This window comes from Mus caroli, chromosome 5, assembly GCF_900094665.2.
Source record: "Mus caroli chromosome 5, CAROLI_EIJ_v1.1, whole genome shotgun sequence".
In the NCBI taxonomy this organism is placed as follows: Eukaryota; Metazoa; Chordata; class Mammalia; order Rodentia; family Muridae; genus Mus; species Mus caroli.
The window spans coordinates 122,400,912-122,417,426 of NC_034574.1; the positions used below are offsets into that span (position 1 = coordinate 122,400,912).

Genomic DNA, 16,515 nt, shown 5'->3' on the forward strand with positions numbered 1-16,515 from the left:
AAGACACATTCTGGAGAAAGAAAAAAAAAAAAAAAAAAAAAAAAAAAAAAAAGAAGCTGGCTTTGCAGCATACCATTTGTTAGCTTTATGCAGAGATGCATCAGTGTATTTGAAGTGACAGGAGAGTTATTATATAAATCAGGAAAAGCCGATGTCTGAGAGCAAAATAGATGGGTGGGTAAAGGGGGGACAGGGGTTGTGGCAGCAGGATTAGCAATCAAGCCAAGGTTGCCAGTGGTGCTTGCTAACTCAGAATCCGACTAGGAATGTGCCAGAGGCTTGTGTGTCTGGGAGGATGAACTCTAGGTGCAGCTGAGGTCTCGTCAGCCTTAGACTAGCACAGCAGTTTTCTCAAACAGCGGCAAGAAACCTTCCTAGCACATTCTGCTGCTCTGCCGGCATTTGGCAAGAGGATCTCCTTCATTGCGTCTGCTTTCAGAGTGGATTGATTTGTTCTGGGTAGAAATTCTCTAGTACAGCTGTGTTTGCCAGCCAATTCCTCATCACAGTGCTGGGTCAGCAGCCGTTTGCCCCACACATTTAGTAGATGGTTTTAGTTCTTCACATTTTGATAGTAGCAACAGCCTCACCACCATTTCACCAAGGGTCGTGATCCTATGGCTCCATCTTGGGAACTGTCCTATTGTTCAGATGACTCACCCAGTTGGCTGCGTGTACTGCTGAGTCTATAGTGTCCAGAAAACTGACACACATCCTTTATGAACGGGTAGGGGGCAGAAAGTAACTGAGAGGGAACATGGAACCATGCCAAGTGATCTAGGCCTTTACGTCAGCTATTCAGGAGGCTGAGGAAAGAGAATGTAAGATCAAGGCCTCCCTGCTCTACAGAGTGAGTTCCAGGACAGCCTGGGCAACTTACTGAGTGTTTGCTTCAAACTAATAATGAAGACATGGGAGATGGACATCTCAGTGGTTAAGAGCACTTGGTCTGGTACCTAAATACATACATAAAAGCCAGACATGGCTGCACATGCCAGTACAGCCATGGGGTTGGAGACAGGAAGACCCCAGGAGTTCACTGGCCTGCCAGCCTAACTGAAATGGTGAGCTTCTGATTTAATGAGAAACCCTGACTCAAAATGAGTAGACAACTGAGGGTGACACCCAGTATCCTGCTCTGATAACCACATTCTCACATGCATGTAGCGCTAACACACATACCACACACACCTCTTTGTTTAATCACCAGTATTGAGGAAAAGTATCAGTAATGTGCTTTCTCTTTGCTGTAAGTTCAAGAACGTGATGAATATGGTAAGATGTTTCTTATTTCTTTGATTATAATTAGTATATGCTAAGTTTTTGTTTTAATTAGAGCGGGACATATCTATACTTTGAAAGTCAAATGCACACTTGTTATGAAAAATGTCTGCACTCCATCTCCCAGAGCCAGTCTGGGTTCCAGGATTACTTGAAACACTAGTCTCTGAAGTTGGGTCGACTCTATCCACCCTTGCTGTGGCTACACCTGTGTTCCTCCACATCCTGAAGTTAGGCGCTCTGGGATCTTCTTCTGCAGCAGACAGCAATCTGACTTTACTTGCAGTGCCCCTCAAGCTTTCTCATGCCTAGAGTTTAACACTCCCACCTGGTGGTTTTTCTTTTGGTTTGTCTTAAGCCTTTAGAGGAGCAAACAGGTAGAAGGTATGTATATAAAAATATATTCTAGAGCCAGGCGGTGGTGGCACACGCCTTTAATCCCAGCACTTGGGAGACAGAGGCAGGCAGATTTCTGAGTTCGAGGCCAGCCTTGTCTTCAGAGTGAGTTCCAGGACAGCCAGAGCTATACAGAGAAACCCTGTCTCAAAAAACAAAACAAACAAACAAACAAACAAACATATATATATATATACATACATACACACACACACATATATATATTAAAAGGGAGTCATAACAGTCTATACAGTAGTAGTGGGGTAGTCCAACAGTTGCTCTCTGTGTACCAGAGAGAATGAGAACTTGGTAACTGCTTCAGCAGTCAGTGTGGTGCTGAAGACCTGGAAGATTCCAGAGCTGTTAGTCTTCAGTATGTATTGGAAGGCCCACGTAGCTGGAGTCTGATATCAACCAGATCTTGAGATGAGTTAGATAGACTTAGCAACAAGAAATGAAGGGAAGTGGCTGGAGAGAGATGGCTCAGCAGTTAAAAGCACTGGCTTCTCTTTCAGAGTATCCAGGTTCAATTTGAACCATCTGTAATTCTAGTCTTAGATCTAACATCTTCTGGCTTCTAAGGGTGCCAAGTACACACTGATGCAGAGACAAACATGTAGGCAAAACACTCTTCCATAAAAACGAAAGAAAGAACAAAATGAAGGCACATAGACATGCAAACACTGTTTTGCCTCAAACATCTTTATGTATCTGGTATACCCACAGGAAGGTGCTACACACTTGGTGGATGGGTCACCTCTCATTTAATCCTTCCTAGAAATGCACTCACAGACCCTCCTAGATAAACAACTGAAAACATCAATTCTTCCCCCAGAGCAGATATCTTCAGGTTATACCCTATAACTTAAATATGATACACAGAGCGACAACACTTAAGTTCTGACATTTTCTTAATGTTATATGGTAATAGAATAGGAAAAGAAAGAAAGCACAGATATCTGCTTACTACTCATAAATACATATAAAGCCTTGGACATTTTCACAATGTAAGACAGAAACATTCATGGCAGTTACATGCCTCATTTCTGTGATTGGTTACTTGGCTACAGTTGTTTATATTTTTCTACTTCCCAGCTCATATACTCAGCAAGTCCTGTTTCTTTATCTGTGGGAGTAGCCTGAAACTTACTTGGTAACACAGGAGGGCTGAGAATTTATGTCCTCCCTGCCTCAGCCTCCTGGAAGGTTCTGGCTCCTTTACCATCCTGCCTGGATCGAGTTGTTACAGTTTCAGACTTAACTCAGAACATGGTCACACCAAGAAAGACTCTACTCTTCCTTTCTCCATAGCAGTCCAGTTTCTCTGTGATGTCTGATAACACTGTAACCCTTTTCTTAATGTTGATTCAAGGACATCAGGAGCCAGAGTGGCCAGGTGAAAGTCTTAGCTTCTAGTTTAACTGAATCCATGTAATGCTTCTTGTACCTCCTAACAGAAGCACTCCTTCCTCTGGAACCAAGACATCTAGGCTAGCAGAGCATTAAATTGTAGGAACAGAAAGCAAAATGTTGCTAGTGGACCACTGGGGGTAGTAGTGTTGGGTGGTGACACTCCCATTTCTATCCCTTGAGTCTTGGATCCATGAATCCTGGTTATAAGAGAAACTACCATATTCTGAACACTGAATCGGAGCATTGTAGTCTTCTAGAGGACTCTGCCCCAGCCCTTCAGGCTACTGCTACCTACTTGGCCATATAGCTGTGTCTTTAAAAGGCCATTCCATCATCTGGTCAAGCCAGCTGCTTTAGTTGTTGATCCCATGTATCATCCTCGCCTCGCCATTGTGACTCCTTTGTTCATGGGCCCATTGGGTAATGACAGGAATGGCCTTCCAGGAAAAGTTGACTTCTGTCTACAAAACAAGCCATCCTCTGACGTTCTCCTCTGCTGATGTAACCATTTGATGAGCATTTACACAGGACACAAGTATCTTCACTTCATTTGAAGAGATCTGTTTATATTCCTCTTCCCCAAATGTCTATCTTACCAATTTTCCAATCATGTTCTTTCCAAGTCTCCAGCTGTTCATCCAAAATACTGGGAATGCCCTTTGTGTCAGTGTATAAATTGTACATCTGTCCAAATGAAATTTATATGGCCAGCAAATGGCTTATTGAGTTAAAGGTGCTTGCTTGCCACCAAACCTGACAACCTGAGTTCAATTCCCAAGACCAATATAGTGGAATGAGAGAACTATCTCCCACAGGTTGTCCTTTGACCTCAGTGCACACCAATAGCATGCATGCATAGAGAGAATAAAAATAATACTAAAAATATACAACTCTGCCCTGCCCAAAGCTGTGCCTACCACAGGATTTTCCTTCAGGGTTGTCCCAGAAAGGTGCTGTAGTACTACAGTTAGCTATCCTCTTCTGGGGAATGGACTCTACATAGGGTAGCACTATTCACAAATCAGGCCTCACTTTTGTTCTCTTTAGTCATCCTGTCACAGAGCCTGCCTCCTGACGCAGTGAGTGCATGGGGACAGAAGGCATTGTTGGAGTAGTTGGAACCATAGGCACTTGGGTAACTTCATCTACGACCTACTTGGGCTCAGTTACATAAATATTATCACTTCCAATTGATGTTACTTTGCTGCTTTGCATGTCCAACTTTATGGCTTGGTAAGTAATGCCTAGCCTATGATGGGTAATTCAAGTCATGTGGTAATAGCCCATTGTCAGATTCTCAGGTTTCCACTAAGTCCCCATAGCAGGCCAAGAGCTCTCTCTCAAAATCATTGTCTGTGGGTGAGAATAAGGCCTTGCTCCAAAGTTCCAAAGGCCTCCACTGTGATTCTCTTGTGCAGTCCTCAAAGGACCCAACCATTACCCCATGTAGCACTGACAACGCAGCAGTACCATCAGGTTTGCTAGATCATGTGTTCCAGGTAGCAAAGCAGCTGGATTGTTTCAGGGATTGTTGCTGGTATTTTGGACCCATTCCTGGTACCACAGTCTGTATTAGGCATGGTTCTCTTGACAAAAGAATGAGTGTGTATGTTACAAGATGATTCATTCACAGGACTGGCACAGACTGGTCTGGGTAGTGTCATAATAGCCATCTACCCACTGAAGGCTGAGAACCAAATACAGGTGCACAGTTCATAAGGCTGCTGGATGGATGCCTTTGGAGTCCCCACTGAAAGCCTAGGGGAGTACTGGGGAGTCATTGGTCTTCTCCCATGTGGCAAGGCCGAAGAGGCTGAGTCAGATGATGGATGGCAGCAGTAATAGGAGAGCTGGGTGCACTTACAAGCAAAAAGCAGAGGTGGACCGGACAGCAGTGCCTCTTCTCTTGGACCGCCTCTTCCTGTTTGATTTGCTGCAGAAAGGTGCTGCCTACTCTGAGGGAGGGTCCTCTCCCCTCAGTTAATCCTTCCTGAAAATACCCTTACAGGTCTACCAGTCAAGATGAATCATCTTAAGTTCTAATAATGCCATCTTTCGAAGCCTGGGTGGCTGCTGCTGAAGCCAAAGACAGAAACTGGTCCATCCTTCACTGTGCACCTGTGTGTTGGCTGTTGGCAGCTGTTTCCCAGTCTGCTACTCTAGTCTGGGGCTGTATTGTCAGCCTCCAGCCTCAGGCTTTCCTGTGGCTTCTCCATCGCTCGACTATACTAGCTCCTGTGTTTGTCTCTTTGGGGTTCTCATTTGTTTGCTGGGGCACATCCTTGTTACAACTTGTTACAAGAGACTATACTGGAAGATACATTTTTTTATTTCAACCCTTGGATAGATAGTGGGAAGGACCTAGAAGTATGGTGTAGATGTGTGTTTCCCTCCAGTTCTGGAGTGCTCTGTACTATAACTTCCCAGCCCTTGCCCTCGGCTGATACTGCCTGTTCTCTCCTGTACAACTGGAGCATTCATGGAACAGTGTGTCCATGCCAGTGCTATGTCAGGAATGCCTGCACAGCCTTTCCATTTGGCACTGGCATGCTAGAGAACAAAACAGATGGGAAACAGGGAAGAGGCAGCAGGCTCTGCATCTGCAGTTTTGCTTTCCGTGGGATCCAGTCTGAGGATGTTCGATGGAAAATTCCAGAAATAACTCAAAATTTTGAAATTGTGCACTGCTATAATGAGTTATATGATAAGATCTTGAACAGTCACAGACCTTCCCACCGGGACCGGAATTGTCCCTTCGTCCAGCTGACCCAGCCTGTAGGCTAGTCTCCCTTCCACTAGTCACTTAGGAATTGTCCTCATGTGTTGTGGCTAGGGGTTTACATTCAAATGACCCTTTTAAAGTCATCTGCCACTGCTATATCCTTGTGCCCAGGCCACCTAATACCTCACCCATCACAAATACACTGTTTCATCTTAAATTATACCAAGACGGGTGTGCACAGCACAGCAGGATGTTGGGTGAATAACCCTGTTCACCTAACTTCTATTACTGTAGTAGTTTAATTCCATTAATAATTTCTGTGGTCACTCTTCCTGTGACTGCTTTGCAAGTTAAGCCTTTATGAGTATTTGTGTGTAATAAATAGCCATGCAGGGCTCAGTGCTGTTTACAACGGCAGATGTTCCCACAGCACAGTGGCTATACAGGGGTTTCCAACCAAGAATCCTAGGAAGGGATTGACCAAAGACTTAGAGAAAGCTGTCATGAGCTGGGATGATTCTCACAGAGGCCCCAGAAGAGGAGGAAGAAGAAGGTTGTGGGAACACCTCCCAGACAGAAGCTTGCTGAGCCAAGAGGCCCAGGAAATCTGACTTAGAGGCATGACATTTCCTAGACCAGAGCTGCAGGACAGAAGGGCATAGATGAAAGCCCAATGCAGTTCTGGACACAGTTGGTTTGGAACATGAGTGACCTCTCCAGATAAGAGTACCGAGTGAAGAGTTCTTAGATGTAGCCCAGGACTGGAGACGGGAATAGAATGTAAGCCTTTAGCCTTGGGAAAGGCTGAGGGGTGCCTGTCAGCCAGCTAGAGGTGGAAGGACATGGCATGAATGGTATAGGAGGGGCTGAGGGCATCGCCTGAATGGTACATAGCCTCAGAGCAGAGTCAGTGGCCCTGCATCTTCCTTCAGGGTACAGCACCAGGGACGGCCAGAAAGATGGGTCACTGCTGACTCTCTTTTTACACGTCTCCTTTAATGTCATAGTTGTGTCTTAGGAAAGGCTCAGGATCCTCAGCACATACCTGCTCAAGAGCTGAAGGCTCTGGAAGATGATTAGATAGGACTGGAGTGTAGCTCTGTTGGTGGAGTAGGGCCCTAGGTGGTTAGGCAGATGGCACCAGCCTTGCCCTGGGTTATTGCTCATGTAAGCTTGTGAATAGCTGGAAAAGTGCTTCCAGGTGTGCCTCCACGTTAGCAGCTCACCCTTCCTTCCATGTTACTGCCTAGATGGCCTGGGCACCTGGGGCAGTTTCTCTGTTGCCTCGTTTGGTGTGGGTTTTTGCAGTACTCAAAGAAATAAATTTATTAGCATACTAGCACCTATTTTCACTCACTTAAAAACCCAGACACGGTCACTCATGGTGCTTTGTTCCTGTACTCCTGTCTCCTCAGTAAACTGAGGAAGGGTGCTCACTTGAGACCAAAGTTTAGAGGCCATTCTGGGATCAGAGCAAGGCCCCATGTCGAGATGGAGAAATAAACAGTACCCTTGGGAAGTTCTGTGTATCATGTGAAGGTAGCAAGACCTCTGGCTTGTCCTGAGGATGGCAGCCTAGCATTAAAGATCACAGACAGCCCTGAACCAGGTACCTGCACTGCAGGGCTACACTACCCACTTCTGTAGTAGGTGCCACTTTTTAAAAGTTTGCTGTTGTTGTTGTTGTTGGTGGTGGTGGTGGTGGTGGTGGTGGTGGTGGTGGTGGTTGTTTCTTTTATATGCATGAGTGTTTGTCTGCGTGTATGTGTGCAGTGCCTATGGAGAGCAGAAGAGGGAGTTGGATCCCCTAGAAGTGGAGTTCTATAAGGTTATAAGCTGGCCAATGTGGGTGCTAGGATCCAAACTTGGAACCTCTGTGAGAGCGATGTACTCTCACCCACTGAGCTGGCTCTCTAGCGACTCCCTCTTTTCCTTGTAATAGCATCTTAGTTAGCCTCATGACTTGCTGTATTCTAAGTGTGACTTTTTGGATAATGTTGTGAACTGTGTTTGAATAAACAGCCCAGTAGTATTAAGTAAATCTACATTGTTACTTGACTGATCTCTGGCATTTCTTTCATCTTACAAAATTGAAGCCATCATTAGGTGGCTTTTAATGTAAACTAAGTTTTTGCAAAGATGATATAAAAATACTTACGTTTTATGAAAGATTTCTACCATAAAGCTTTAAAGTAAGATTATAAAATGTCAAATAGTGTATTTATAGTTTACATTATAAAATCAGAAAGCCTGTGAGTGTGGGGCATTTTCATGTATATGATTTTGTGTGTGAGAGAGACAGACAGACAGATACACTTTTCTTCTTGGTGTGTGATGTTGGAACTGGTAGGTGCTTGGGAACCTGTGCCTTGGGCTCAGCTGATGACAAGGCTATAGAATGCTTGTGCTATAGACTCCACTGCCACAGAGTGTGTACCCATGGAGACTCTTAGCCAGGACTGGGCTAGTGTGAGCTGTAGTCACTGTGCAGTATTTCAGCGCTGGGTTATGTAGAACAGAACAGCTAAGCTCTACTCACTGAGTGCATCAGGAGCTGCCAAGAACTTGTCACGGGTTCTGCCATGTGCCGCTTTTGGGGCAGTATCAGGCCTACAGCAGGGAATTACCATGGGTGTACATGTCAGAGGCAGAAGCCACAGAGTGGCAGCCTATGTGATTTTGGGGTAGCAAGACTGAAAATCCACGGGACAGGATGAGCTAATAGGGATCCTGTCTCTCAGGCCATTTTGGGGCCTTGTCCATAGTTAGGTGCTCCTGACAGGAAAGGGCGGATCCAGCCTCCTCCCGGACACTGTGCATGGGGCTCTAGGAACAGCAGGTGCACAGTGGTTACAGCATGGGGCTCTTGAGTCTGTGTGGTGCCAGGGTACGAGGTACTTTATATCAGTACGCTACCTCATCTGGAGTCCTTCTGAGGTCACACAAATGTCTCTGAGGTATGAATTGAAGTCCTAAGTGTCACATGGAGTAAGAGATCAGAGGGAGGCAGGTGACAGCAAATGCTGTCGATTAAGTTTTGAGTGATACTGTGTCCAGTATTATCAGGTGTTTATAGGGTGGGTCTCCAAGTTACTGCGTTGGATGTCTTGTCAGCACAACATGGTGTTTCTTGACCAAACAAACACTGAGTGCTCAGTGCTGGGAAACAGAGGTGCCAGTGAGGCTATCTTGCCAGCCCCACCAGCTGAAGAGATATGGTAGGTTTCCCTGTGAGTAGAGGTGAAAAGGCACTGGGCCACATACCCTACACACATACTTAGTTACTGCTGTTCCTGTGTACCAGCGTCTGGTATGTAACACTGATCTGGGTTGGTACTGGGGACTTGATATGTATGACATGCCTGATAAACAGTGAGTCAGTCCACCTACAAGTGTGTCAACAGTGTGTGGGGACTACATGCATGCATACCTTTCCAGCGTGAGCTAGAAAGACCGTCTCCTTCCCTTTGGGACATTAGTACTCCACTCTGTTTCATTGTGCCACTGTGAACAAATGAAAGTTAGATTCCTTCATTTCTGTCCTAATGAAGAGGAAATTAATTCCCTGCGTAGCCAGAATTGCTATTTATCTGCAAGAGGATTAGAAATGAAAACCCAGTTACTTCATTAGCCTTCTGTGCTAAGTGCTAGATTTGAACATTTTTTTCAAAAAGATAAGTAGGACTCAAGAGTTGGCTTAGCAGTTAGTTGTTCTTGAAGAGGACCTGGGTTCGACTCCCAACACCCACGTGTCAGCTCACAACTTCTGTATCTCCAGTATGAGTGGGAATCTGACACAATATTCTGACCTCTGCAGACACCAGGCACACATACATTCAGGAAAAACACTCATGCATATAAAAATTCAATAAAAAAAAGACATCTATTAAAACTTTTAAAGGAGATGGGTACCTCTCAGGACTGTTGCTAGCACAGCAGGTTGCGGTCCTTTGTACATAAAGTGAGCTGGAAGTTGATAGTGACCACTGCTGACTGTAGGAAAGACCACAGGTAGCTGTTAGAGACAGACGGCAGACTTGTGAGCTCAATATAGCAGTCCCATAGAGCGCATGTGGAGTGAAAAAACATTCCAAAAACTGTAGTTGGTGTGTGTGTGTGGGGGGGAGGTTAGGGAGTTCTGCTCTGTGAGTACGGATGCCTGAGCAGCCTTGTGGGAGAGGGCTGCCCACCAGTCATTCCTGCAGCAGTTTTCACTCTGCATTAAGTGCATGAAGGAAGAGTGGCTTATTTAGGAAAGTCCACACTTGTTAACATTGGCTGTTGTGTGCCTGTCTGCTACTGCTCATTGTTCCAGATACAGAAGCAACATGGTTGGAATGGGCAGAGTGGATGCTGCACGTGGTCACGGTCTCCTTTTTAACTGTCTGCTAGCCTGGTGTATTAGTGATTGTTGTGATCAAATAACTGACAGGAACAACGTCAACTGTTTCAGAGAGTCTCAGTCCATGGTGGAATGTGAGAGCCTGAGCCAGTAGCTGTTCATACTTGGTGGAACAGGAAGTAGAGAACAGCCAGGCCCCACCTCCTGAAGGTTCCACAGCCTCCCCAAATGATACTATAAGCTGTGGAACAAGTGTCTAGAACACGAGTCTTTGAGGGACATTGTAGCTGGCTCACCTGTCATTGGCCTCTTGCTTACAAACCCTGTTTCTTACAGCAACTGTGGCAGCCATGTACTACAGCTACTACATGTTGCCAGATGGCACCTACTGCCTGGCACCACCCCCACCTGGGATCGATGTGGCCACTTACTACAGCACCCTTCCTGCTGGAGTGACTGTGTCCAGCTCACCTGGTGTGACTACCACTGTACCACCGCCTCCTGGGACCACACCTCCTCCACCCCCAACCACAGCTGAACCAAGCAGCGGGGTTACCTCCACAACCACCACCACAAGGTACGCATGCCACCTGCTCAGCTTGATGGCTGCTGCCGTCACCAGTGTTCTTCATCTGGATCACAGACCTGCGTCTCCAGAATTAGCATGGCTCTTATTCACTTATTATTAACCACACATCTGTACGTGCAGCTTTTGGAAGGCTGAAACAGAAGGATTAAAAGTTTAACGCCGGGGGCTGCTAAGATGGCTCAGTGGGTAAGAGAACTGACTACTCTTCCCAAGGTCCTGAGTTCAAATCCCAGCAACCACATGGTGGCTCACAACCATCCGTAATGAGATCTGACGCGTACTCTTCAGAGTCAGCTACAGTGTACTTATGTATAATGAAAAATAAATCTTTTTAAAAAAAAAGTTTAACGCCACATAGCCAGGCTGGGTCAGGCATTCTCTGAGGTCAGTGCCATCCTGATCTGTATAGTGAGCCAGTCACAGATACACAGGGAATCCCTGTCTCAAAAGAAGAAGAAAAAGTTCAAAGCCAGCTTGGTAATACGTATAATTGTTCCATTCTTGAATTTCTAGCACCGAGGAGGCATAAGCAGGAGGATCAAGGGTTTAGGGTCATCAGTATAATGGGCTACAGAACAAGACCCCATTTCGGAACCAAAAATGGTTCTAGCAGTGAAATCTAGCCAGATGCAAATGTGGTTCCTAGGCCTGATCCCATATCTGCTCCTTAATTCTGGGCTGTTCTTGTGTCGTGTTTGAAACCTCAGCTGGGTGGTGTTCGGCAGAGTTCAAGTGAGGTGAACTGAACTTGTCAGAGCTCAAAAGGTCTCATACTGATTGGTGAGGAGAGGACTCCAAGATCTCACGTTGTACAGTCTTACAGCATCTAGTGTAGAACCAACAATCTCAGAAGGACAGGAGTGTTGTAGGGGGTGCAGGGGGGCAGTTCTCATAATGACTGCTGAAATGCTTGACTAAAATCCCTCTTTCTAATCATGCTGAGAAGTCAAGTGTGGGCTGGGGATGTCACTCAGAAGTAGATCACTGGCCTAGCCTGTGGGAGGGGTTAGGGAGTGATTTTTGGGGCGTTGCTGAGAAAGTTAACACAGAGAAGGATGTTGAACCAAGTTCTTGCCCGTTTTAATGACTTGTACTTGTTTTGTCCCTAAGAAGTAGCTCATAATTAAAGGCGAATGCTACTTAGGAGGAAGTCTTGATCCTGGCTCTGGGACTTTGGACCTTATTCTTTAATCCCCACTGTCCCAGTTTTCTGTTTTGTTTTGCTTTGTTTTGTTTGAAATAGGGTCTTGCCTATTGGGCTTACAAGGTGCCACTCACACAGCTTCCTGTAGTCTCACTCCCAGCAGTGATACTCTGGGCCTTGTTAGTGCCCAGGAGCTGGCTTCATTACGTTAAGGGGCTTCTTGCCTTTAGACCTGCTTTAGTCTTGCTCTTACATGGCTGAACCTGAAAGGACCCTCCAGCTGCCAGTGCCAGGCTCAAGCCATGCTGAGTTCAGGGTTGCTCACCGGCTCTTCTCCACAGTGCGCTTGCTCCCGTGGCCATCATACCCCCGCCCCCCGACATCCAGCCTGTGATTGACAAGCTGGCAGAGTACGTCGCTAGAAATGGCCTTAAATTTGAGACCAGTGTTCGAGCCAAGAACGATCAAAGGTGAGGTGAAGGTGAAAGGTGAGGTGTTGGGCTGGGGGGTTTGCTTGGCATTCGTGAATTTCAGGGACAGTGTTTGCTTGGCATTTATGAGTTTCTGGGATCAAGCCCCATGCTGCAAAAAAGTCAAACACTTACAAGCATGTCAGGTATATGAGATTGAGGGTTTTTTCATTTAGCATTCTATAACCCTGTCAGGATTCTTTTGTGCTTTCACCTTCCCTGGACTATCTTTAGGTAGACATATTTTTGTTCATCTTATGAAATTACCTAGAGTTAGAGAGGGTTTTGTTGTTGTCTTTATTGTGCAGTGACCATGTAGGTGTTTGAAAAGCTGGAATTCACACTTCTCAAGGGTCCATGTCCCCTATGCCTGGCAATGCGAATAAAACATGGGCTGCATATATAGTGTCAAATCCCCTGTGATATGACCGTAGAGGTTGGGTTAGGCCTTGGCTTGACTCACACGTCAGTGGATAGAGCAGGACTGAAGCCGTGTAGAATCTATGAAGTTGTTCTGACTTGTGTCTATGAGCTTCCCAGAACAGGGCAGGCCATATGTGAGAACACCGAGGACTGCATGTAGGCCATGTTGAAACACCAGACCTTCACTCTTCACAGATTTGAATTTCTTCAGCCCTGGCACCAATACAACGCCTACTACGAGTTTAAGAAGCAGTTCTTCCTGCAGAAAGAAGGAGGCAGTAGCACACAGGTATGTGCTGACAGGTGCAGAAGGGACTTCCTCTTTACTCTGAGGGCCACACTATGTCTGACCTATCCCTTCAGGGGGTGGACTGTCTTGGATCTGTTGAAGCACCCACCCACTTAGGCCTTGGTGGTCGTTTGTCCAGTCCAGCATGTTCCCAACAAAAACCACTGTTGCTTCAAGCATCAGAGACTAATTGTACAGATTTGAGAAGGAGAGTTGAGCATGGTCTCATGTAGCCCAGGCTAGTCTTCAGTTCCTGATTCTCCTGCCTCTGCCTCCAAAGTGCTGGAGTTGCAGATGTGCCTCTGTGCCCAGTTTACTTCTGACTACTCTGTAATGCACCTCATGGTGTGTGTGCTGGAGCTGTTGCCTGCCCTCCACAGCACACAGCACACAGTCCCCTGCACTGAGGGTACTTTCCTGTCCCTGACACTCTGGAGCTTATTCTGACAGAAAGAATTGCTGAGGGTGAAATGGCTTGTTCTTCTATGGTCAGTTGGGGATTGTGTTTTGAAGGCATCCTCAGTAACCAGGCTTCTAAAGAAAGGTACTCCTTCAACTTCTTAGTCTGTCCTACTAGACAAGTACAAGTGGGACTGGCCATGGAGCTCAGTGCCAGAGCACTCACCTAGCATACCAGAGGCCTGGGTCCAGTCCCCAGTACCACACACACACACACACACACAAGAATGGTTTAAAATGTGGAAATGCAGTTATTACAGGTGGGTTGGGAGGCTGAGTGTTTTGATGTTTTTGTTTTTGTTTTGGCCAAGGATGCCCTTGAGCTCCTGGTCCTCTTGCCCTTTCTTCATGCGTGCTGGATTATATGTGTGAATTACATTCAGAGTACATTGACATGTAACAGTGCTCAGGGAGGTTTCTCTCTTCAGGCAGCATCAACAGCTGAAGAGGCTCCCACAGAAACCGCTGTTGAAGAGTCGGGTGAAGCTGGAGAGGACGGCGCTCCTGAGGGTATGGCAGAGACTGGGGGAAGAGGCAGCGGGAAGAAGGAGGCTGGGTCCAGCAAGAGCACCGTGGACGGGAAGCTGGTAAAAGGTGCGCTGTCCTGGTGAAGCCCAGGCCTCCTGAGGGACAGGACTAGGTACCTCAGACCATGGGGACTCGTTAGGCCTGCCTTCTAGAGCCACTGTATTCAGACATGCTCACCTCGTCCTGCTTCTCCAGCATGGTGTTTGGAACCCATTAGGGACAAGCTAGGACCCATCAGTTTTTAGCTAACATCATTTAGTGGCCGTGTTTACAAATTTCAAATAATGTTTCATCCTCCCCCAGAAACTCTCCACTGGCTTCCAGCTCCAGCCCTGTACAGACAATTGAGATGAGGTTTGTTTTCTCTGTCCAAGTGGCTCCCTTGAGCACCTTAGTCAGGCAGTGCTGTGCTCACTCACACTTGGTCTCCTTGCCCTGTCCCTGACTAGATGATGTGGTCTAGCAGGACAGATGTGTTTAAGTGGCTGGTGTGATGGAAGACTGATGAGAAAGGCTGTTTTGGGCTGTTTAGCAGAGCCCCGTGGTAGACCGTGAAGAAGCCATAACTTCACGTGCTGGAAAAGAGACCACAGAAAAGGATGTTCAGAGATAAGTGAGGTCCCTGCTGTGCTTTGGGGACAGACAGGTGGCTCTAGGCATTCAGTCTGGAGAGGTGGACTGCGCATCATCTAGGACTTTGCTTCCCCTGGGACTGTGGTTACTAGTGGATGCTTTATCTAGCATTGGCTTTTTGAGATTAAGCAGAGGAACGGGAGCCTTTGGGGAGTCCGTGGCTAGTGTGGGAGTGGCAGCAGTGGAAGACAAGTCTGGGCAGAAGAATGGCAAGTGGCCTCCATGTGAGGTCAGAGTCACAATCATCTGGCTGTCACTAGGAAAGCACTGTTTAGAAAGTCAGGTGACTGGCAGCCTCTAGCCCTCGCTGAAATAAGCAAAGGTAGAAGCCAAGCAGAGTAGCAGCTGCACCAGAAGCCATTCAAGACGCTGTCCCATGATGGAAGGACAGGCAGTCTACCTGGGACTGGAGGAGGAGAGAGGACAGTGATCCCAGGATAGCCACTGACAGCAAGGAGAAGGTGGGAGGCTGGGACTAGTTAGGGGACATCCACGAGGTGGCTGTTACCCAGGAGGCACCCTCCAGATTGGTCTTGCCTGGGATACCTGCAGAGCCACAGAGAAAGGAGCCCTGTACCTGTCAGGAGAGGCTTTAGATGAGAGTACAAGCTGTGCAGTGTTTGACAGCACCCCTCCTGCACTGAGGCCTGGAAGAGACAGGCCTGCTTCTCTGAGGTGAAGGATGTAGAGCGCAGCCCTGCTGAGATTCACAGGACAGAGGCTGAACCTTCAGCCCTGAGTGTCAGGGCAGATCCGTAGGTCTTTATGTTCACAGAGTTGAGACTATTATAAAACTTAGCCACAGATAATCTATCTGACAGCTCCAGAAGACTGCTCAGAGATGCTGCTAGGTTAAACATGATGAAGTCACCAGGGTCAGGTTGACTAGAAGACAGACTGGAAAGTTCTCAAAAGTCTCACAGGAAGGGACAGATGTGGAAGAAGTTCATCCAGGTAGAAACAGCTCCTGAAGAGGAGAGAAAGCAAGTCAGTGCCTCATTTCTCTGCACATCTGAATGTTAGAACAGAAGACTGTAGGCATGGCAGCACCCTGAAGTCCCAAGGCCAGGAAAATAAGGACATCGAGAGCATCAAAGAGCTGTTGTGGGCCGGGGCATAACTCGGCAGTAATGCTTCCCTGGATTCTGTCCCCTGCACTGCTGGAGGCAAGACATTTGATAACATACTATTCCGAAACAGACAGTAGCATTACCTCTTTATGTTGGGTGAACAAAAGAAAGACAGAAAAAATTAAATGAACAATTGATGAGAAGAACCTAGGAAGTGAGCTGGGTGCAGTACAATATAGCTTGAATATATTCAGTCCTTGGCATGAGGGGGAGAGGGGGGCATGGGATGGAATGGAAAAAGAACAGAACTTGGGACAGAAGCCCAGTCAGTGGCACTCTAGAACCCAACCCTGCTGAAGTTTAGGCAGGGTTACAAATACAGGCTTCCTGATAGCACCCCTCAAAAATCTATAAAATATTCATAAGGAAAGCAGAGACAAGGGGTCTAAAAATTAAAGGAGAAATTACTGAGAAAGTAATTTTTTAAAACGATCAGTAAAATATATTGTGTGTGTTCAAGAGAAAAAGAATGCAGATATGAATGCAAGGTTGTAAATCTTTTTTAAAATACACAAAGCATGCTCATCACCTTAAATGGAAATGAACTCAAGTCACGGAAAAATACCATTTCAAAGAAAACATAAATCGCCAAAATTATTTCAAGAAAAGAGAAAGATCTGACAGATTTTTAGTCTGGCAGATTTTTTTTGAAATACTGGTTGGTTAGCAGCCGCTAGAACCAGGCAAGAGGCCAAA

The 16,515-nt window shown here is 46.4% G+C and overlaps 1 protein-coding gene across 5 annotated transcripts in view; it reads left to right on the forward strand.

The window, feature by feature from the left end:
* Window positions 1–16,515, forward strand: part of Sfswap (splicing factor SWAP) — a 71,809-nt gene that overhangs the window by 29,452 nt on the left and 25,842 nt on the right. For 4 of the 5 annotated variants that reach the window (XM_021163130.1, XM_021163132.2, XM_021163135.2 and 1 more), the window contains exons 8-11: window positions 10,491–10,731; window positions 12,229–12,357; window positions 12,976–13,069; window positions 13,957–14,122. In XM_021163130.1, the coding sequence (XP_021018789.1) occupies window positions 10,491–10,731; window positions 12,229–12,357; window positions 12,976–13,069; window positions 13,957–14,122 (630 nt within the window). The remainder of the gene's footprint in view (window positions 1–10,490; window positions 10,732–12,228; window positions 12,358–12,975; window positions 13,070–13,956; window positions 14,123–16,515) is intronic. The other variant, XM_029477215.1, reaches the window with a different exon arrangement.